This window comes from Taudactylus pleione, unplaced genomic scaffold (genome assembly GCF_031769625.1).
Source record: "Taudactylus pleione unplaced genomic scaffold, aTauple2 ptg000520l, whole genome shotgun sequence".
Lineage (NCBI taxonomy): Eukaryota > Metazoa > Chordata > Amphibia > Anura > Myobatrachidae > Taudactylus > Taudactylus pleione.
The window spans coordinates 9,124,432-9,148,007 of record NW_028284922.1 but is presented as its reverse complement, the minus strand read 5'-3'; the positions used below and the strand labels follow the sequence as shown (position 1 = coordinate 9,148,007).

Below are 23,576 nucleotides of genomic sequence, written 5' to 3'. Positions count from 1 at the left end.
TAGCACCATGTGACTTCTTTCTTTTCCCTAAAGTCAAATCTGTACTCAAGGGAACCCGTTTTGCATCAGTTGCTAAGGTAAAGATAGCAAAGGAGCTGTTGAGACAGCTGACAGATAATGAGCTACAGCATGGCTTTAACCAATGGAAAATAAGAATACAGCAGTGTGTGGATGCAGAAGGAGAGTACATAGATTGGGAACAGAGTTAAAATGTACTTAATATAATTAAACATAAGTTATAGCATCAGTCTCATTCTTTAATAGCCACACATCATATATCTCTCTCGCTAATATATATATATATATATATATATATATAAAGTACGTAATATTTTTATAGATTATTTTTTTCAGTTCTTCATTAATATTATCTGTTTAAGAACTTTTTGATCAGCACATTGTCATTTATCTAGATAACACACATTTACCAGAATATCATCAAAATGTCAAGATATGATATAAACACCTCTAGAAAAACAACCTGTATGCTAAGCTGGAGAAATGTACTTTTACATCAAGTATTATGTCTTGGTCACCCAATCTGTGCCCAAATAAAGGTATGTCACCATTGCTTAGCAGGTTTTTCTTAATCCAATATCAATACTGAATTGCTGCTTTCGTCTGGCCTGTAGAGATTTCTGACTATGGACTTCCTTATTGAACTTCCTACATCATATCTTCATTGTAGTAGATCACGTATTAAGAGAGCTAAATTCATACATATAAAGTTCTTGCCATCCACTCCCAAACAGCCACAATTTTCTTGAAGATTTATCAATTGCAGACAGAAAGGGGGGTTAGGGTCCCGGTTGAATCTCCCGTTTGTGTACGCTGGGCAGAACTTCGACATGGGGAGCTTGTTCTGGGCCTTCCACAAGATGGATTTGGATGAAAACTTCACAATGGGGTGGCAATTGGTCTGGGAAGCCTAATGGAGTATTGGGGTCCCGGTCAGACACCACGGTGGAGTGAGCCAGGCAGAACTTTGACCCAGGGAGCCTGTTCTGGGTCTTCCACTGGATGGATTTGGACGACATCACATAATAAAACTTAATAACTTGAAGAATTAAACCCAGGCAATGCCGGGTACTTCTGCCAGGTGCTTCCGCTAGTAAATAGGTAAAAGAGCTTAGTGTCCTGGGCTCTGGATGGCAGAATATGCTGACAATTGTGGTCCACCAGGTCTTTTGGTATTAAGAAAATATTCTAAGATGTGGATCCCAAAAAGGACAGAAGACTCAAAATGTAGGTGAAGTTAATTACAAGTTATTACTAGGTGGAAGGAGATTTATAAGACTGCCCCACACACTCCACAGTATACTCCAGTGATCACAAATACACGAAAATGGATACCGGGGACTCACTTTTTCAGAATGGGTCGGTCCCGGGAGACGCCCTCCCACATCGATTGGTTACTGGTTAAATAAAGTATATCTCCTGGCGCAGAGAGGACTATAAAAGTGGAGGAGAATGCAGCAGCTGCGGGACACGGCACCCAGCACTACAGGGACTGGTGGCTTTGGAGTATTGCACAACGGACGACAACCCTAGCACCATGGCAGCATAGAAAGCTGGCGGATCCAATGTGAAGGTGGCTCTGGTGTAATACAAACGTCTACACGAGGAGCTGAGAAGAAGATGATGTCACTCTGCACGTGGCTGCCTGACCTGGAGGAAAGCGTGTCTTTTGGTGCGGGTTGAGCTAATAATACAAACAGGGTGGGGGCTGAGGGTGCCACAGAGGCTGACACTGCAATCAATCAATGTGGGTGGTTGGCTGGCTGACAGGCAGGTGGGGGCAGGGGGGTCCGGAGGGTAGATGCTACTTTGAGAAAATTTGTGTCATTGGTCCTACTTTTAGTAAATGAGAGGGTCCGCAGGGCTGTAAGTTACAGTGTTATTCGTAATCAGTTAGCACCTTACCCCCTTCCTACCCCCAGCACTGCCTGCCCCTAACTCCCTCCTTGCCCCCAGTACTGCCCGAGCTGCTATCTACCTTTATTCCCTCCCAAACCCCAGCACTACCTGCCCCTAACCCCCTCCTTGCCCCCCAATACTGTCTCAATTGCTATCTACACTTATTAAGCCTTCCTACTCTAATTGCCACATGCCCTAACCCTCTCTACTCCCACCCTGCCCCAACTACTCCCTTCCTCAACCCCCAGATCTACCCCAACTGCTGCCTTCCCTTTAACCCTTCTACCCCAACTGTTACCTGCACCCAGCACTGCCCAAGCTGCCACCTGACCCCATCCCCAGCACTGTCCTAAGTGATATCTGCATTTACCCCCTCCTTACCCCAGGCCTGCCTGCCCTTACCCCCCTCTACCCCAACTGCTTCTTGCACTTAACCCCCTCTACCCCAATTGCTACCTACCTCCAGCACAGCCTAAGCTGCCACCTGGCCCCAGCACTGCTCCAATTGCTGATTGCCCTCACCTCCCTCTTTTGGCTATGTGAGGTCATGGCAATTTAATTATAAGCATTATCCATACTGTAAAATATGAGTAAAGGCATGTGGGGTGATCTGATGCTATATGGGGAGCACAAAAGCATAATATGTGATGGGACCCAGAAACAGTGGAGTAGGACTCCAATTTTTCAAAAGTGAGGATCCCTGGGACTCACAAATTTTTGATGGTCCCCTGGAGAAAATCATTAGAAAGCCTTCTGCTTTGGATTTGTACTGGGTCCTTGATCATTCACCTAGCATGAAGGAGCAGTGACGCCACAGTACTGCAGCACCCATACTTTACAAGCGGTTGGTGAGATCTTAAACCACCACATATTATATACCACAGCCCCAGAGCCACAGGCTACATCTTCCGGACTGTGATTATAGTACATTTTAGATATGGTAGATCTAAGGGTGTGTACACATCAGATAGATATATCTGCAGATCGACTGATCTGCAGATATATTTGCAGACTGTGCAGAACAAATGTTCTGCATACAGTCTGCACGATCCGTCGTGACTGACGTCACAACTGGGCGGGCATTTACATGCGCCCGCCAAGTTGAGCTGTCAATCACTGCCGGCCAGTGCAGCACGTGTACAGGCAGTCGCCTGATTGTCCGTACCCAGAGCACGAAGCCCCAATATATCTTCATATAAATTGGCCATAGATTGTGCAGCACAGCTGACGTGATATGTCTATGTACGTTGTTCACAGACATATCGCTGGCACACACTGGCCGATGCACACACGATATATCGGCCATTCAGTTAAATGGCCAATATCACTCAGAATCAGGGTCTCATTCAGACCCGCTCGCGGGCGCTGAGCGCTCGCAAGCGGGTCGATGTTTCCCAAATGCGCACGACGGAGGCTGCTCTGTCGTGCGCATGCGCGAGACCCGGCGAGCGACGGGGAAACCGTCGCTCCGGGTCTCGCACCAAAGGGGGCGTGCTGTCAATGGTGAGTGACAGCACGCCCCCTTTGGTGGGCGTGCCAGGGGCGTGGCTGCCCAGACGGAGGCGTTCCCATGGGAACGCCTACTGTCTGGGTCCGGCCCCACTGACATCACTAGTGATGTCAGTGGGAGTGTTTCTGGCTCTGATAGAGCCAAAAACACTCCGGGCTTGCGGCAGACGAGACCCTACCACAAGGGTCTCGTCGCAAGCCCGATGGTCGCAACCATCGCGACCATCTTTTTGGCCGCTCGCAAAAGCTGTGGGTGGTCACCCACAGCTATGCGAGCGGCCAGGAGGCCGCTCCAATTTGAGCTAGGACGGCCCTGATTCAGAGCAAGCGCTCCTGTCAGAGCGTCCGGCTATTGAATCAGGCCCTCAGTCCCATAATCACAAACTAGGGGGTATATTTACTTAAGTGCTGGTTTTTAGAAGAGGCGTTGTTGCCCATAGCAACCAATCAGATTCTAGCTATTTTCTTCTAGAAGGTGCCAGATAAATGATAAGTAGAATCTGATTGGTTGCTATGGGCAACATCTCCACTTCTAATAACCTGCACTTTAGTAAATATACCCCTAGAAGTGGCTGCATTTTATTATTAATTGAAATACAGTAATGTAATATTGTTAAATTATAACAATGTTACCTTTGGCAGTTTGATTCTTCTGACTTCCTGGACATCTGCAGGTTCTCTGTAACTTTCTGCAGTCAGTAGCAGGAGTAGGTTTAGAAAAAAACTTTTTCCTATAGCTGATATTTGGAAAATAATGGCATATTAAACATTTTAGATTATACACACCTAGAGACACACACTGTACAATAAAAGGTTACTAGAAAGTTTGGGAAAAAGTGCAACTATCCAGCCAACCTTATCTATGAAAGGATACACATAGCTATTATTAATACTGTAGTATCCTGTATTTATAAAGAGCCATCAAGACAGGAATGAGGGAACGGGCAAGTGATAAGTTACAGAATTTTTTTTGTGTCCAAAAAAGGGAGCACTACTTTTATATATGATAAATATGGCAGTGCTGTTCTTTTCTTTTCATCTTATCATTAGGGGCATTATTTTATAAATCATTTTAAAGGAGACACTACTGTAATATATTTTATATAAAGTAACATTAGAGTGACAGGCACTGAGCGTTTGGTGGTGGAGACGGGGGAGTGGTCGGAGAAACGCAGGCGTGCCTGTCCGTTGGAACGCCGTTGCAAGGGCGTGCATAAATTAGCCACTGTGATGGCATACGCAGCTTGTGTACTCACTGCGTGTGATGAGGTTAGAAATTTCTGAGTAAGGTCAGATCAGCTGTAATTCTGTAACTGTGCATGAGGGGCCGATGTTACTCGATGTTCCCGGTGTATACGCAGGACTGCGAGGTATTACGGATGTGAGATAGCGGTAGTGGGCGTCTCTATGCTGGCTGTGCAACGGCATTGCGATAGCATTCATTAGCATACTTTTGCAGCAGACCTGCGTGCGTAATCGCTGTCTTTTAAGATCATTTTCACTATGCAGCTTCAGTAACCTTTGGGAATACATTGTATTTTCAAAATTTTAGGAGACAGTCCCTACCCTGCCAGACCTATCCTCTTCACTCCTATATTAATTCATTAATTAAATTGACATTTCGGCTTCACAAAGCCCATTTCAGGTACCTTGACTGGTCATATTTCTTGCTGTCTGTGCACAGGAGGACCCCTCCGGTATTATGGTCAATGCCTCTATCCGGCCACCCTGCTAACACTACCAGTTACACTCCTTACTATTTTCATGGTACTTTTAGCTTCAGATACTTTTTCTGGCATCCTGTACTGTTCAGTATTATATCAGGTCCCCTTATAGATACTCACCTAATATTAGATGCCACCTGCACTTTCTCACTTGGATAGTATTTTGTAGTAGTTTTCTCATTTGAATATGTCACTGCAAAAATATTATTGCACACAGCGAAAAGCAGCAACTAACAAGAGGCTGCATTTTCTTTGGAGAAAATGATTCCTGTTTTAAGGAGAATGTATTGGATTTCGGATTAATGCCATCTGGCAATACTATTGGCAGGAAAATTTTGTTTCCTCACTATTGATTACTATGGTTTTGACCGAGGTGTTTGGAAAGATTCTATATTTTACTATATTTAGCTTATTACCAGGGTTGGACAGAGACTTAAAAAAATGACCATGGCATTTAAAGCACACAGGCCCACCTCCATGATGGCGTCCCGTGCTCCTGGTGTTTCCTTCTTGGCACCTCGAATGGCACCAGCACTCTACCAGTATGCGAGATGTCCTGTATTAACGTCACACTGTGCCTTACATTCATCCCTTTGAGCAGAGCTCTGGGAGGGGGAACTTCGATCGGCATAGCCTCTGACTGTAGACTTTTCTTTTGGGAGGGGCATTTTAACAATTAATATAGACTATTCCCCTTTCTATTTTTGACCTCCTACTTGTTAGTCTATACTCTATACTCTTACAATGCAAATATAATTAAAACATACAAATGTAGGTCTTTCTCTGTATTAAAATACACACATCATTTAACAGATGAGCTATCTGTAATTTTGCATCAATTGCTTGTACTTACTAACCTTCACTTACTTTATCCCCGTTTTAAAAAACACAACACTCCAAGCAAAGGATTCCAACACCATATACAAAAACTTAACTTATTAGTGTAATATATGCACATCTAGTCAATAATAACTTTCATTTAAATCCCACTCCTGTATTTAAAGCACACAATACTCAACACGCCTCGCCATTCAGGGGTCTTGAACTTACAACCTTACGTACCATAGTCAGACCTTTAACACATAAGCTCCTGTACCACAAAGTACCCTTGTAATTAAAACTATATGTAAGCTAACTGTAACTTTTTCTTAGACCACTGCAGCTAAACAGATCTACAGTATGTAGTGCACAGATGCAGGTTAGTACGAAGAGAAGAAGGGTCTGACTCAGTACCTCCTACTAGCCTGCAGCTAAACACTACACAGATCTGCTTAGCTGCAGTGGTCTACGTTAACTGCAGCTAGCTTATATATAGAGTTATTTTTTTCGTACTCAGGAGCAAATAACTCATGTGTTAAGTATCTGACTGTGGTACATGAGGTTGTGAGTTTGAAACCTCTGCCTAGAGGGGTGAGCATTGTGTGTTCTATATTATACATATCTCCTGTCCGTTGGGGCTAAGCTGCATCCAGGCGGCTACTGAGAAACTTGGGTGACAGCTGAAAAGAAGTGGAGGGACAGTGATTGAGTTAGCTGGCCCATCCGCCATTTACCAAATGGCCAGTACATCCCTGCCTACTATTATTATTGCTACTTATTACCTTTTTTCCTTTTGGTCCCAGATTGTCACTTTATATTTTCTGCATTCCCCTTATGGCTGTCAGATTCCCTGAAGGTCTCCACCCTTTAGTTTTTTATCTTTTGTGTATTTATTTTATAATTACATAATAAAAGTAAATTTTTACTGAGTGCCCATTGTAGGTTCTTCTCACCCGAGTTTTCTGTATGCATACCATTACTGTATGTCGCACCACCACCTACCAGATATATACTCTGCTCACCACACCTTAGAAATGTATTTCTCAATAAGTAATCTCACAGTGTATGGCCACGATATAGATATAATGCCTGTTGGCCTGACAGTCATTTTATCTGTACGTGTATGCCCAGCTGAAGAAAACTGCACCGAATGGTTAATCACGTATAGACCTCTTGTAGTATATAAACTACATTGTACTAATGACGTTCATTGATACAATTACTGCTATAGGGTGACCAGCCTAGTCTGGTAAAATCTGGCTCTGGTTATAACTTTTGTGAGAGGACCCCATACTGTTTATCAAGCAACCAGGTCCATAACTGCCAGCTGGCCAGATTGGCACTTGCCAGGGACGTTTGTCAAGGTGGGGGCACTGGCACTCAATGCCGGGAAAGGTTCTTTGTAAAGTACCACAGCCTTGCCTTTTGGTCTGAGTTCCTGGCACTTTGCTCCATTACAAAGCCAATGTTGTGGCACAGAATGCCGCAAAATGCAGCTGGGCAAGTGCTTCACTTTGCTAGGGTGCCCGGACCACTAGGTACCTTGTTTTAATTAAATTGAACAGTAACACTAAAGAATATCCTAAGTAAATTAATTGTAGTTGAAGATACAGGTTTCATTTTAACATTTGTGTATTTCAATTTTGCATATCATGGTATTTTGAATAAAATCTAATATTTTGTAAAATTACATAACATGCAAAAAAACACAAAAAAATTATTTTGAACTAAATTTGTTCTATATAAATAAAATCCCCATTTTCTAAAAATGTAAGACTAAATTTGCATAATAAGTTGTGAGTTGCCAGTGATGTCTATAGAGTGAGCTACAGTACATAGAAGTTCATCTATACATAGTATAAAATAAAGTCCCTCATAGGCAGCTGTCTCTATGTTCAGCCTAATCTCAAAAACCACTGGACATATGCAGTTTTCACTATTCTATAGAGCACTAGCTGATGTACCCGGTTTCACCAGTGTAGACCTTAGATAAATATGGTCTCCATTTCCATCTCACCACTCCAGTAACACATTCATCTTTCACCTTTATAGTAATGCATCCCCTCCCTCACTGCTATAGAAAGTAGAAATGTGCGGTTCGATTTTACTCTGATTTACTCAGATATGTTCGGATCTCAAAAACAGTATCATATTGGCTATCCGGCTCCCACGTGTTTTGGATAGCCAATAATAATAATTCCAAACGAATGAACTTGCGCTAATTTGGCGATAAGAACTGACTAAAACCAAACCTGCACATCTCTAATAGAAAGTCATTACCATCCCTCACCTTTGTACTAACACATTCCCCTCCATCACCTCTGTAGTAACAAATTTCCCTCCCTAGTCCGTGTTTTTACATATTCGACATACCCCTCCCTCACTTGTGTAGAATACAATCCCTCCCTCACACCTGTAGTAACACATTACCCTCACTCACATCTGTAGTAACTTATTCCGCTGCTCACCCTTGCAGTAACAAATTCCCCCCTCACCCATGTTGTAACACATTCCCTTCCCTCACCCCGTAGTAACACATTTGACATTCCCCTGCCTCACCTGTGTAGTAAAATATTACCCTTCCTCACCTGTGTAGTAACACATTCCCCTCCCTCACCTGTGTTGTAACACATTCCCCTCCCTCACCTCTATAGTTACACATTCCCCTCTAACTGTTTTTGGAACACATTTTCCTTTCTCACCTCTGTAGTAAAACATTCCTTTCCTCATACCTGTACTAACACATTCCCCTCCCATACAGTACTTGTGGCAGCACTTGGGGTGACAGTTGGTGTTTGAATATTGAACTGTGCTGCAGCCTTGATGAGTCAGTCAGTCAAGACATTGCACAGGGGAGGCAGTATTTTAGCCCTATTCACCCCCTTAGGAATCGAATATTAGTGAAGCAAATCAATGAAAAAACGGACTTCCGTGCGCTTTCTTGGCTTATGCTGCCTAAACTGTTAAAGATATATCACAATGATGGACTTTATGTTATACCATGTAGAGATTGATACGTATTATCCGGTTTCTCCAGAAAAAATGTTGTAAGCCCTGTTTACTGATACAATATCTCAGTTTTTCCCTTTTTTTACCGTTCCGATTTAATTTATGTGAAAAACTATTCTTTCATATCAAACTAGTCCAATTCCCGGTAAGAGTCTGCTTTGGCATGACAATAAATAGAGCTCAGGGACAGACATTTGACCTAAGTGGAGACTGTTTTCTCATGGACAAGTTTACTTGGCCAATTTGAGTGTCACGTCAAAACTAAATCTTTTCGTGTTATGTCAGGAGGAAAAACAAGGAAATGATATGAAACCTCGGTTAAAAAAGACTATCGTCATAAATTCAAAATTGCTCCCGTGCAAAGCTGTGGTGAGTCACTAGTATATTATTAAATTAGCAAACTGATTTAAAACATTATTTGAAGAGTTACAACAGTAATGTAAATAATTGTATTATTGTCTGCCAGTGTGATTCATGAGAATATCTTCAACAGCTCATGGTGTATATATAGGAAGTTGCAGCTTCCTTGGTGGGTTTGACCCCAGAATTTAAAGCGTCTCTAATATTAAATGCAAAACATGCAAGTATTTGCTCTTAATATTAGCATTGCTTTAAATTTTGATATAAAAGCCATGGCTTTGTAAATATACCCCTTACAGCCATGGCCAGAAGTTTTGAGAATGACACAAGTATTGGTTTTCACAAAGTCTGCTGCTTCAGTTTTTATGATAGCAATTTACATTTACTCCAGAATATCATGAATAGTGTTCAGATGAATTGCAATTAACTGCAAAGTCCCTCTTTGCCATGACAATAAACCTAATCCCCAAAACAACATTTCCACTGCATTTGAGCCCTGCCACAAAAGCACCACCTGACATCATGTCAGTGATTCTCTCGTTAATACAGGTGAGAGTGTTGACGAGGACAAGGCTGGAGATCACTCGGTCACGCTGATTGAGATGCAGGTCAATTTCACTTGATTGCTTACAAATCGTTTACACATCGTTTACACATCGTTCACGCTGAACGATCAAACGATGAACCACTGTCTGCCCACTATAGCTGAAAGCTCTCAATCACAGATTGAAACTACAGTTTTTCGTTAGATCTTTTGCAAATCGTTTGCAAATCGTTCAGAGTGAAAGATCAAATTTCAAGGGAAACTTCAAGGGAAAATCGTTAAGAGGTTGGACAGGGACAAAATCGTCTAGTGGATGCCCCCCATTAGAATAACAGACTGAAAGCTTTAAAAGGATGGTGGAGCTTGAAATCATTGTTCTTCCTCTGTTAACCATGGTTACCTGCAAGGAAACATGTTCAGTCATCATTGCTTTGCACAATAAGGGCTTCCCAGGCAAGGATATTGCTGCTAGTAAGATTGCACCTAAATCAACCATTTATGGGATCATCAAGAACTTCAAGGAGAGAGGTTCAATAGTTGTGAAGAAGGCTTCAGGGCACCCAAGAATGTTCAGCAAGCGCCAGGACCATCTCCTAAAGTTGATTCAGCTGCGGGATCAGGGCACCACCAGTGCAGAGCTTGCTCAGGAATGGCAGAAGGCAGGTGTGAGTGCATCTTCACCCACAGTAGATTTTTGGAAGATGGCCTGATGTCAAGAAGCCACTTCTCTCCAGGAAAAACATCAGGGACAGACTGATATTCTCCAAAAGTACAGGGATTGTACTACTGAGGACTGGGGTAAAGTTATTTTCTCTGATGAATCCCCTTTCAGATTGTTTGGGGCATCTGGAAAAACGCTTGTCCGGAAAGGGAAAGGTGAGTCCTGTGTCATGTCAACTATTCATGTATGGGGTTGCTTCTCAGCCAAGGGAGTGGGCTCACTCACAATTTTGCCTAAGAACACAGCCATGAATAAAGAATGGTACCAAAACATCCTCCAAGAGCAACTTCTCCCAACCATCCAAGATCAGTTTGGTGACGAACAATGCCTTTTCCAGCATGATGGAGCACCCTGACATAAGGCAAAAGTGATAATTAAGTGGCTCGGGGGAATAAAACATTGAATTTGGGCCCATGGCCAGGAAACTCCCCAGACCTTAATCCCATTGAGAGCTTGTGGTCAATCCTCAAGAGGCGGGTTGGACAAAAAAACCCCCACAAATTTTGACAAACTCCAAGCATTGATTAGGCAAGAATGGGCGGCCATCAGTCAGTATGTGGCCCAGAAGTTGATTGACAGCATGTCAGGGTGAATTACAGAGGTCTTGAAAAAGAAGGGTCAACACTGCAAATATTGACTCTTTAGATAAACTTAATGTAATTGTCAATAAAAGCCTTTGACACTTATGAAATGCTTGTTATTTTACTTCAGTATACCATAGTAACGTCTGACAACTAGGTCTAAAAACACTGAAGCAGCAAACATTGTGAAAACCAATACTTGTGTCATTCTCAAAACTTTTGGCCATGGCTGTAGACTGTAAGCTCATTTGGACAAGGCCTTCTTTACCTGTCATGTTTTAGTAAAAATGTTTATTTCCTGATCACCTCAATATACTGGATGTAGTTGATATCGAAGTGGGCGGGATGTCGGTGCTGGAAACCCCCCACAGTTGGAATCCCGACACTAGAACCCTGACAGCCCGTATTAGGGCTAGGGGGAGGGCTAGGTTTAGGGGTCAGCATTGGGCACTAGGTGGAAGGTTAGGGTTAGGCTGCGGGGCGGGGGGGCATCAGGGTTAGGCTGCAGGGTAGGAGGGTTAGGGTTAAGCTACAGGAAAGGTGGGTTAAGGTTAGGGTTAGACAAATTACTTTTGGGCATCGGGATTCTGACTGCCGGCATCCTATACCCAACCCCAATATACAATACTGTATAACATGTTGGTGCTTTAAAAATAAAGGATAATAATAGTAGTAGTAATAATAATAATAATAATAATAATCTGAGCCACTTAGTTCAATGTGTAGACTATGTAATGTTAAAGATATAGACTTCTTTAAATTATTAATTGTGAATAGTTGCATAAAAAAATCCTATAGCATGATACAAATTATCAAGTAACATTGTTGAAATGTAAATGAAGTACAAACCATTGTGTGACAATAAAGCAATGGAGATACTTCTTTCTTTCAGCTCCTTGAGCAGTGTACTGATGCTCTGTAACTCCGCAGGAATGGCGACAGATTCTGCTGAATATCGGCTTAAATAGGATTGATATTTTGAATCCAGTTTATAAATTTGGTAGTCAATATCTATAAAACAATGATAAAAAAACAACTACCAATTAAGTTATGTCATAGATTTATGTAATGTACACATTATTATTATTATACTTTATTTATATGGCGCCACAAGTGTTCCGCAGCGCCTTACATAGTACATAGAACTAATAGGTGAACAAGAAACAAGTAACTTACAGTACATTACAGTGAAAGACAAGGACACGACTTGTATACATTGCGGAAATAGTGATTAAAGCACTCACAGTAAGCTGCCGGGAGTTGGCAGTCCCGTGTTAGGTGCCCTAATGGGGAGTAGAGAGTAGAAGAAAATGTAAAGAGAAGCACATGAGGGAAGAGGTCTCTGCTCATGAGAGCTTACATTCTAAGGGGAGGGGCAGACAGACAGGCATGACACAGAAGGGGAAGATAGGAAGGAAAGAGCATGAGGTGGGTTAGGATGAGTGCTGAAAGGCCTTGATGAAGTAGTGGGTCTTGAGAGCCCGTTTGAAGATTTGTAGAGAGGTGGAGAGTCTGATAGGGAGAGGGAGAGCATTCCAAAGGTAGGGAGCAGCACGAGCAAAATCTCGGATGCGGGAGTGGGAGGAAGTAATCAGTTGGCAAGAGAGGCGGCATGCATTAGTTGAGCGAAGTGGACGGGCGGGAGTGTGAAGGGAGAGAAGGTCAGAAATGTATGCGGGAGAGGATTTGGTGAGGGCTTTGTAGGCGAATGTAAGAACCTTGAATTGGTATCTGAAGGGGAAGGGGAGCCAGTGTAGGGCTTGAAGGAGAGGGGAAGCAGATGTAGAACGTCTGGAGAGGAAGATGAGCCGAGCAGCAGCATTGCGAACTGATTGTAGTGGAGAGAAGTGAGAGACTGGGAGGCCAGCTAGGAGAAGGTTATAGTAGTCCAATCTGGATATGACCAGTGAGTGGATTTTTAGTGGCATCCTGGGTGAGGAAGGGTCTAATCCTGGAGATATTTTTTAGGTGAAAAAGGCAGGACTGCGAGAGGTGCTGAATGTGCAGTTTAAAGGAGAGGGAGGAGTCTAGGATAACTCCAAGACAGCATACTTTGGGGCTAGAGGAGATAGTTGTGCCATCAATAATGAAATTGTGGGAAGTGATGTTGTGGAAGAGGGTGGGAAGATGATCAGCTCAGTCTTAGACATGTTAAATCTAAGAAAGCGCTTGGACATCCACGAAGAGACAGTAGAGAGACAATTGGAGATACGGGTAAGGAGCGAGGGGGGGAGTTCAGGGGTGGAAAGGTAAATTTGAGTATCATCAGCATAGAGATGATATTGGAGGTCAAAGGAGCTAATGAGTTCACCTAAAGAGGATGTATATAGGGAGAAAAGGAGAGGTCCAAGAACAGAACCTTGGGGAACTCCTACTGTTAGTGGAAGTGGGGGGGAAGAGGTCATGAGAGGACACAGCGAAGGAACGATCAGAGAGGTAGGAGGAAAGCCAGGAGAGGGCAGTGCCACATAAACCGAGAGAGTAAAGGATTTGCAGGAGGAGAGGGTGGTCTACAGTGTCAAATGCAGCAGAGAGGTCAAGGAGAATGAGCAGAGAGTAGTGGCCCTTGGATTTGGCAGCAAGGAGGTCGTTGCTGACTTTCGTGAGGGCAGTTTCAGTGGAGTGGAGAGATCGGATGCCAGATTGAATTGAGTCAAGGAGGGAGTGGGAGGAAAGAAAGGTGGTAAGGCGGTTGTAGACAATACGCTCAAGGAGTTTGGAAGCAAAAGGGAGAAGAGAGATGGGTCGATAGTTGGAAAGTATGTTAGGATCAAGGGTAGGTTTTTTAAGAATGCGGGAGACAAGAGCATGTTTGAATGCAGAAGGGACAGTGCCAGATGATAGGGAGAGATTAAGGAGGTGAGCCAGATGGGAACAGGCAGAAGGAGACAGGTGGGAGAGGAGACGGGAAGGGATAGGGTCAAGAGGGGAGGTGGAAGGAGGGGAGGACCGGATGAGGGCCATGACTTCCTCTCCAGAAGCAGGGGAGAACGATGTCAGAGTTGGTAAGACAGAAGGGGAGGGGTGGTAAGGGCAGGGAGGTGGAGGAGTGCTGAGGGTCTGATGGGATAAGATGTCCGCACGTATGGAGTCAATTTTAGATGTAAAGTAGTTGGCAAAGTCGAGGGCAGAGAGCGAGGAGGGAAGGCGAGGAGGGGAAGGGCAGAGGAGGGAGTTGAAAGTGGCAAAGAGACGCTGGGGGTTTGTGGACTGGGAGGAGATGAGGTTCCTGAAATATGTTTGTTTGGAGAGAGACAAGGCAGCACTGTAGGAAGAGAGAATAAATTTAAAATGGAAGAAGTCAGCCTTAGAGCGTGACTTTCTCCACTGACGCTCTGCAATTCTTGAACACTTTTGTAGGTATCTGGTGCAGTGTAGTTATTGCCGGAGCAACAGAATCAAGAGCAGAAGTAAGGGAGGAATTGTACAGGGAAGTAGCTTGTTCAGGACAGGAGAGAGAAATGATAGGGGAGAGAAGAGAGTCCAGCAGGGAGGAAAAAGCAACAGTGTCAATAGCCTCAATATTACGTTTAGTAATGGTAGCCTTAGGAGTTATAGGAAGGGAAGGAGAGATGGATAGGTTAAAAGAGAGAAGGTGATGGTCAGAGAGGGGGAATGGGCAATTGGAGTAATCAGAAATATCACAACGGTGAATAAAGACCAGGTCAAGTGAGTGCCCACTCACATGGGAGGGTGATGTGGTCCATTGGGCGAGACCAAATGAAGAGGTGAGGGTAAGGAGTTTAGCTGCAGAGGATTCTGTGGGATGTCAATAGGAATATAAAAATCACCTAGGATAATGGAGGGAAGATCTGAGGAGAGAAAGTGAGGGACCCAGGAAGCAAAGTTGTCAAGGTATTTGGAGGGAGAGCCAGGGGGACGGTAAATGACAGCTACTCTGAGGTTTACTGGTTGGAAGAGACGTATAGCATGAACCTCAAATGTGGGGAATGTAAGGGATGGTTCAGAGGGTATTAGCTGGTAGGAATAACTGGTGGATAGAAGGCCCCTAACACCACCACCATGGCGACCCCCAGTCCGGAGTGTGTGGGAGAAGGTAAGGCCCCCAGAGGATAGAGCAGTAGGAGAAGTGGTGTCAGAGGGTGAGATCCAGGTTTCAGTAATGGCTAGGAGATTCAGGGAGTTGGAGATAAAAAGGTCATGGATGGGGACCAGTTTATTACAGACTGACCTGGCATTCCAGAGGGCACAGGATAGAGAGATAGCATTTGTGGGGGAGATGTGAATAAGATTATCCGGGTTGCTGTGAAGTGGAGGTGAGATTAATTTGGGGGACCGATACGAATAGAGTTTAGTGATGGTGCGGGCACCTGAGCTAGAAAGGGAACCTGTAGGAGGTGGGCAGGGAGGGAGATGTGGATGGCAGTGGGGTGAAGTGACAGGGAGAGGAGTGTAGGAGGAGGCATGTCACATACACACATCATAAATCTCAGTATCTCAGCCTTGTTTTAAAGACTTGAGTCTCCTCTTCAGTTTCTATCAAAGGCAATTCAATGACCTTCAGTATCAAATGAAATAAAAAGTATACTGAAACTCTTATATGGACTTAGCATTGACTCAAATTCTAAATCTGTATATTCTCTGTGTGCCATTCTTGAACACAAATTAAGTGCAAGCCATAAAGTATATGTCTCTCTTAACCATTAACCTTAACAATGTTGAAGTATGGAGTGCTCTCCTCAGCTATCTTCATAATACTCCTCTAAGAAGCATTTGCCAAAGATGGCCGCTGGTTAAGTCTTCTGCACATGCTCAGTGCCATCTTGTCACTGTGTATAAGCGCTAGAGAGAGACCCTGCTATATACCTCAGATATACCTGCTACAAAGCCACATACATCGCCAGCTGGTGACTGGTATGTTCCGCTCAAGTGCTACATCCAGATACAACGTGTATGTAAACTGTCAGTACGGCTGTACAGACACATTGTTGCAAAATAAACCATATTACTGGTTGAGTCCTGAGCTTTCTGTAGCATCTGGGATTACAACACTACTGTCTACTATTTACTCTGCTTACCATCGTTCAAACAGTACACACATATCAACAAATCGAGATATAAAACTACTACAACTACTTACAGGTCCCTGATTTTGCCTGCTGGAATTCTACAATGTAAGAAACCCCTACGCAGCATTATTTGCACGTTATATTGTCTTGAGACCGTTGAATGTAAGCCTTTATGTTCTGCAAATTTATGTGGGGCCTCCTAATGTGCTATATGCCCTAGGTCTAAGACAATCATGTATTAAGGGAGCCATCATTGGAAAAAGCCAGACAACCAACCACTATTTGTGAGATCACAACGTTTTAACCCACAGGAAGTTGATACAATTTTGGTCAGTCCTTATGAAAACTGATCCTGCCTCAGTAATGTGTTTGATTCATAGTGACTGGATATCTATAATAACGTCACTTCTCACTCATTAGTTGGTTATAGAATATGAAGAGCTTATCATGGTGTATTTTATTTTTCACCGAATCTATTGTGGAGCACATCCAAAAGTTTTATGTTATGCAGATAGATAAAGCCTGCTTATTTTTTAAATTCGATACTTTTTTATTGGTTTTAAACATATACAATATGCTAAAAAAAGAAACAATAAAACATATATATCATGGCAGGTGCAGGGAAACAAATACGATACATATTATATATTGGCATAGGACAATGTACCAAAGTGACTGAGATTACATTTCAAGAAGGATATATACTATATTCCACAATGTCGGATGAGGGTACACAAATATCCCGCCACTTCTAGATATATAAATTGTATCGCAAAAAATTACAAGATATCATATATAAGAAAAATATCCACATCTGCCCAGATATCAAAACTACACAATTTGGGTGTGCATAGAAAAAAAGCAAAATAAACAATAGATATTCGATAGAAGTAAGGATATTCAATAGAATATAAAGATTTACACCCACCATAAACATATATCCAAACTATTGCCTCACTACAGACTAAACATATGCTTAGAGTAAAATTACACAAAAATACCCAAAACAAACCTCCCTATAACCCCAACCCTGTGTAGCCTAACCCGGCGTATGTACAGTATACTTGGAGCCCCCCCCACCGGAATTACACTTTCTCTAAAATATAACTAACTAAGTAATAATAACAATAATAATAATTTTATTTATATAGCGCTTTTCTCCCATAGGACTCAAAGTCGCTTTACAGACATCAGAAAACATGGTACATTGTACAAGGATTTGGTGTTGCAAAAAAATAGAAAACCACAGAGATAATTAAAATAAATCGAAACCTAGAGAGCACAATAAGCTTATTGCAGGGTTGGTGCAGACATTTTGGGAAATAACTTCCATGGGTTATATATTCCACCCACAAAGGTACCAAATGAGGCAGCCGTCTTGGGCGCACTACGTAGGATTACCCTGGGTGGAATAGGTTACGCCTAGAAGAGATGACACAAAATGGGTGGTTGCAGCATCCTGATACTAGGAGTAGGGTCCCAACATAATAGTCAGGTCCATGTATTTTTCATCCCATCCACGAGTGTACCAGGTGAGGCAGCCATGGTGGGCGCACTACGAAGGTTGCACTGTGGGCGATAAACCATGCAAGGACCCAAGGAATATATGGGAAAAGTGACACGTGTGTGGCAGTATGATATACCCTGTGTGAATAGATCCACATGAAGTACATCCGGCCCATGGAGGATGCACTTCAGTGGATGTATAGCACACCAGTATATCATACAGTGGGGTAGAAGTACATTTTACAAAGCAGGGAATGGTAAATACAGCAAACAGTGCTGCAGTTCGGGCATGAGATTTACGGGTGACTGAAACATTTGAAATATGAAATGCACTGAATGAATACATCCACGTGTTTGTTCATCCTGCCCAAGAATGAACCATCCGAGGCAGACATCTGGGGCACACTGCATAGGTTACATCTGGCAGGGTGTGCAAGTACCGGAAGTATAACGTCCAGGTGGAGAAAAAAAATAAAAAAGAATAAATGGTGACCGCATTTTAAGTTAAAATCATGTTAAACTTAATCCGAAATTAAAAAATGATAAAGTGATCGGCAAAAAGCCACAGAGTCTCCTTCGCTCGAGTGTGTGGGTTTGTCGCATTCAGCAGTTTGTGGAGTTCGATTTGGCTGCAGCATGAGACAGCAGGCGAACCCAGTCTCAGGGGAATGTAAATGAAGGTGGAGTGGCAGCATTCCTGTGTGTTCGTAAAATTGTTTAAACTTTGGTTAGAAAGTAGTCAATAGTCCAAATCCAGTTCGAACTCTGGTTCTAACTGCATGCTTAAGATACAGGCTACAGTGGCAGGCCAAGCCTGTGTGTGCAGGCTTTAAAATGAGTCCCTTTTGCAGGAGAGGCTAGGTCAGCTCGTACAGTGGGAGGGAATGTTTGAGCAGTTTGTTCAACAAGCTAGTTAATGGTGGGGGGAAGATACAGCCTCACAGTTGGAAAACCACGCAGTAAAAGCAAAGAACATTTGGAAAAATGGCAGGACCCACTTGCTAGCGCAAGGTAAATATACTCTGGGTGCAGGGTGTGTGGTGCTGGGCCCTTCAGGACCCAGAGGCCTATGTGCACCGCACACCCTTCGCCCCTTATAAATATATGCCTATGTTTGCATTATCCAACTCGGCTCCATTTATGCGTCTACCCGTAGCCCCTCTAGAATGTATGATCTTGAGAGTAGGGCCTCCTCTACCTCTGTGAGCTCCATATCATTTAGTAACATGTGGGTTATAAAAAGAACACTTGTAAAGCTGGTAACTTGCCCTGTCTGATCACCAATGTACCCTATGTAATTTTGCTGTAAGTTCCAACACTATTAATGATGCTTCTGAACCCTTGCGGCGCAATATAATTTAATATAATAAAATAATACTATGGGGTCTATTTATGAAAGTGCTTGTCCTTACTTATCAAGGGAATGAAAAAGCCTTCCCATGTCTATTTAAAAAGTATTGCTGTATCTGGAATTACAATATTTTACTGCCATTGATGTTTTGCTGTACCACCCTATACTGCTTCTACAGTTGCTAGAAACTTAAGGCATAACCTGTGACAGGTAATAGATCTATTGAAACAAATTGGGTCAATTCATGAAACTCACACATCGCACAAACAGTAAAGCATCCTGAGACCATTCATGTGTGAGGTTGCTGCTTAGCCAAGGGAGTGGGATCACTCAAAATTTTGCTTAAGAACACAGCCATGAATAAAGACTGGTACCAAAACATCCAAGAGCAACTTCTCCCAACCATCCAAGAACAGTTAGGTGACAAACAATGCCTTTTCCAGCATGATGGAGCACCTTGCCATAAGGCAAAAGTGATAACTAAGTGGCTCGGGGAACAAAACATTGAAATTTTGGTTCCATGGCCAGGAAACTCCCCAGACCTTAATCCCATTGAGAACTTGTGGTCAATCCTCAAGAGGCGGGTGGGACAAACAAAAACCCACAAATTCTGACAAACTCCAAGCATTGATTAGGCAAGAATGGGCGGCCATCAGTCAGTATGTGGCCCAGAAGATGAGTGACAGCATGCCAGGGCGAATTGCAGAGGTCTTGAAAAAGAAGGGTCAACACTGCAAATATTGACTCTTTGCATAAACTTAATGTAATTGTCAATAAAAGCCTTTGATACTTATGAAATGCTTGTAATTTTACTTCAGTATACCATAGTAACATCTGACAAAAAGGTCTGAAAACACTGAAGCAGCAAACTTTGTGAAAACCAATACTTGTGTCATTCTCAAAACTTTTGGCCATAGCTGTACAGCCTCTTCATAATCATCCGAATTCCATGTCAGCACAGAAAGTCCTAAAATCAAGACAAAGGCAAGCAGTCACGGAGGGATTTATTTTTTCACCCCCTTTAGCATCTGTTGTCGTTGTTTCACGCAGACTATGCTCTGCATTTCTCAAAGCGACTATAACAGATCGCTTTTCGATTGATAACTCCTTCCTGGGAGCCATTTACGAGACCACTTTACAGGTTTTCACAAGTGTTCACAGTACAAGGCAAATACCGTAATTCTTCCACTGTGTATGTGTTGATGAATCACTTTCAAAACAGTATTGGGCATGTATCTGATATCATACGAGCACCTCGTGACGTTGCGGGCAAAATTTGTTTATTTTCAGGGATCAGACATTATCCAGCTGTTACCATATCTCTCATCTTCTTTACCCCAGGAAGAGGAACCTTTGCGCATGGCGCTGATGCTCGCCCGATATAAGGGGCGTGGCCTCATGGTTAGGTTGCATGGTTTTGCGGGAATGCCGATCCCGTGAGTCACAGCAGGTGGCCCCATTTCTGTGTAAAACACACGTATCAAGTTCATCCTTTACATAGAAATTGACGATCTGGGGATGCATTGAAATTAATGAGCTGTAGTGTAAATTTTACATATATTTTACTTCCCCAATTCTGGGCTTCCTGTTCCACTGCCTATGTGTGAATTTATATGCTGAATCATGCATTCACTTATGCCCTAACAGTGGCCTGATGAAACGCTGAATCTCCTCTTACCACTGCCAGCCAGCCAGCCAGCCGAGAACCACTCAGTTGCTGCTGCAATATTTTAATGGCAAGTTACGGTGATAATAGATTTTCTATTGCGGTAATAATTTATTAGATATGTTATCGTAGCATATACAGATAAGATTTCTCTTGCGGGACAGTATATAGGTTACCCTGTTTATGCATGCATGTCATATTGCACACTGCAAATATAACTGTAACCGACCAAAACCAAAAGCATTAAAACAAAACATTAGGTAGTAGTGTTCCCACTAGGCTGTTTTAGCGGGGTGCCACGCCCCGCCCAATTTTAAAAGGGCAAAATGTGCCCTACCCTTTAGCTGTGTTCCGCTAAAACAGCATGCCCTGAGCCTTCCACACCCGCGGGCCGCAGTAAAGTTGACGGTGAACGATCACCGCTGGGTGGATAGACGACATGCGCATGCGCATCTATTCACCATGAAGAGAGAGCTTGGGGGGAAGCACAGCACCTCTGTAAGTGCTAGGCACGCTCCCAAGTGTGAGAAATTGGAGGCGTGTCACAAAGCCAAGTCCCTCCCTGGTCAGCCGCGCCCCTTTTTGGGAGGCACGTGCAGAGCTCCCTGCCAGCTCCTCCAGTGCCCTGTCTGCTCGCAGTCTAGCAGGAATGCTAGGTAGGCTTAAACAGACCCCTTGAGGCATAAAGTACTGGCAATCGGCACTTAGGATCTCCACGGACAGGAAAGGATGGATTGTGGCTGCAGTGAGGGAGTGGTCGTTCTTAGGGCAGTGCCCCAAACAATGTGGCAGAATCACAGGACCTATGGTGGCAAGGAGAGGTACTCTGGCATTGAATGTCACTAGAGATGGGTGAAGCTCCTCTACCAGAGTACCTGTCGGATCCATAAACCTCTCAAATACAGAATGAGTTTGGTGGGCCTGCCAGCAGCATCTGACTGCTACCTGCTCAGAGAGACCAGAGGACAGATCACCATAATGGGCTGGACATACGATTAACTGAGCAAGGAGAATCTGAGGATGGTGATATGGGACTAATAATAAAGCGCACTTTTAAAAAGGGCTCCAATTGTGGCTACAGGGGGAGGTCACACCGGATCACATGGCACCACATGGTCACCTCATATATAAATGCTGTAACACAATTACTGTATGTCAGCTGCTGTACACGTAGCCTGTACCACAATAATGTCACCTGCTGTATGCTTTGCACAGAGCCTGTACCCCAATGTTCAACGTCACATACATTCTGTACAAAAAGCCTGTACCCCAATAATGTCACTTGCTGAACACAGACAGCATGAGCTGATAAGCGAGATATAATAGTTGAGAGAGCGAGAGACTGTTCGATGGGGGGTGGATAGAGATAAAAAAAAATAGGCTGAGAGAAGGATAGGGGGGGAGATGAGAAAGATGTATGGGTAAAAGTGAGAGAGGGGGAAGATGACGGGGTAGGGTTGAGACATTACTGTTGCTCTTTTTGAAATCATTGATGTTTTGGAGACGATGACCGATGCTTTTGCCAATGATGATGAGAGATCGATAAGTTTCTCCCCACAATCGATGGCCAGAGTTTATTGATATTCCGCTTCCAGTCTCCTACTGCGTTCTGAATGGTGCCAGCCTCCAGGAAGGAAAAGACGGCTGGAATCAAACATTAATGCTTTACAAACATCAATGTATTGAAGTTGATATGCGATGGGTATTCCACCTCCCCCACCACCTCCTAGATTAGAGGTGTGTGCCCCCCCCCCCCTCCCCCGGCTGTTGGTGTTGATCGCAACATCTAGATTATGGCTTTGCTATCACAGACATATGCAGAGAACACAGAGAGAGGTAAAGAAAACCCTGAGATATTTGTTTGTGTGGCTTACTTATCATCTTTTCTATCCAAGAACCTTATCTTGTTCCACTGAGAACACCTGCACATGGGAAATACACTCTATGAGCAATTTATTGGGTTTCTGGTCTAGTAACAGCTGGAAAGATATAACTTAGAAACATATTTTTCTCCTTGCAGGCTGACATGACAACAGCTAATGTTATAGACATAATAGCTTTGTGCAGGAACATATACTTACCTGTAATTATAGGCTGTGGTAAAAGTGTTGATTGTTCAATTACTTGATCAATTAAAACATTTCTTATGTTGAGATTTTGTAGCTTTGATTGAAGAGAAGACATATACGTTTTAAATGAATCTTCATCCCATTGCTTAGACGCTCTATATTCAATAAAAATGTTGCCATTCACTCTACAGCATTTTATATTTGGCCAACATTTAACGCTGATTAACTCCAGACCCAACGTCTCTCCAGCTTCACATAAAATGTCCTTTAATGACTGTTCCTGAAGTTTGTATAGGACACACACCGACTCTTCTGCCTTTATGATGGGGCATATTAATCTCTCTGAGGTACGGACAAAGGAGTCACACAGCCGGAAATGAATAGGAAACGTTTCATCTATTCTCGGTTTCTTAGATAAACGTGCCATCTTGTAATCCCTATAAAAAGCAAAATGAATAATTTACATTCAATTTAGGGAAACACTTCTGAAATTCTTGTACATTATATTAATATTATATCCAGGTCAGAACTATTTCAGTCTTTATTCTGTTCTGCAACTGCAGGATAATCTCTAGAATGCAAATTATCCTCAGAGCAGAGACACAAATTTCTGAAAATTTTAAGTGTTAATGATGAACGATATTAAACAATGTTTAAATATTATCTATAATATATAATTGTACCCAGGAGGGGGTGGGGAGCAGATGCACAGCCATCCTCCCTTCAGCGTGCAGCTCAGCACATACAGAGGGCTCCAGTATTCCTACCTG

At 43.1% G+C, this 23,576-nt stretch overlaps 1 protein-coding gene across 1 annotated transcript in view; it reads right to left on the bottom strand.

Moving 5' to 3' along the window:
- LOC148501334 (uncharacterized) overlaps positions 1 to 23,233 on the bottom strand; it is a 131,804-nt gene extending 108,571 nt beyond the window's left edge. The window contains 4 exon segments of the mRNA XM_088450672.1: positions 4,060 to 4,163; positions 12,034 to 12,195; positions 20,387 to 20,533; positions 22,819 to 23,233. Of these exon segments, the coding sequence (XP_088306798.1) occupies positions 4,060 to 4,163; positions 12,034 to 12,195; positions 20,387 to 20,533; positions 22,819 to 23,233 (828 nt within the window).
- Positions 23,234 to 23,576: the final 343 nt, after the last annotated feature.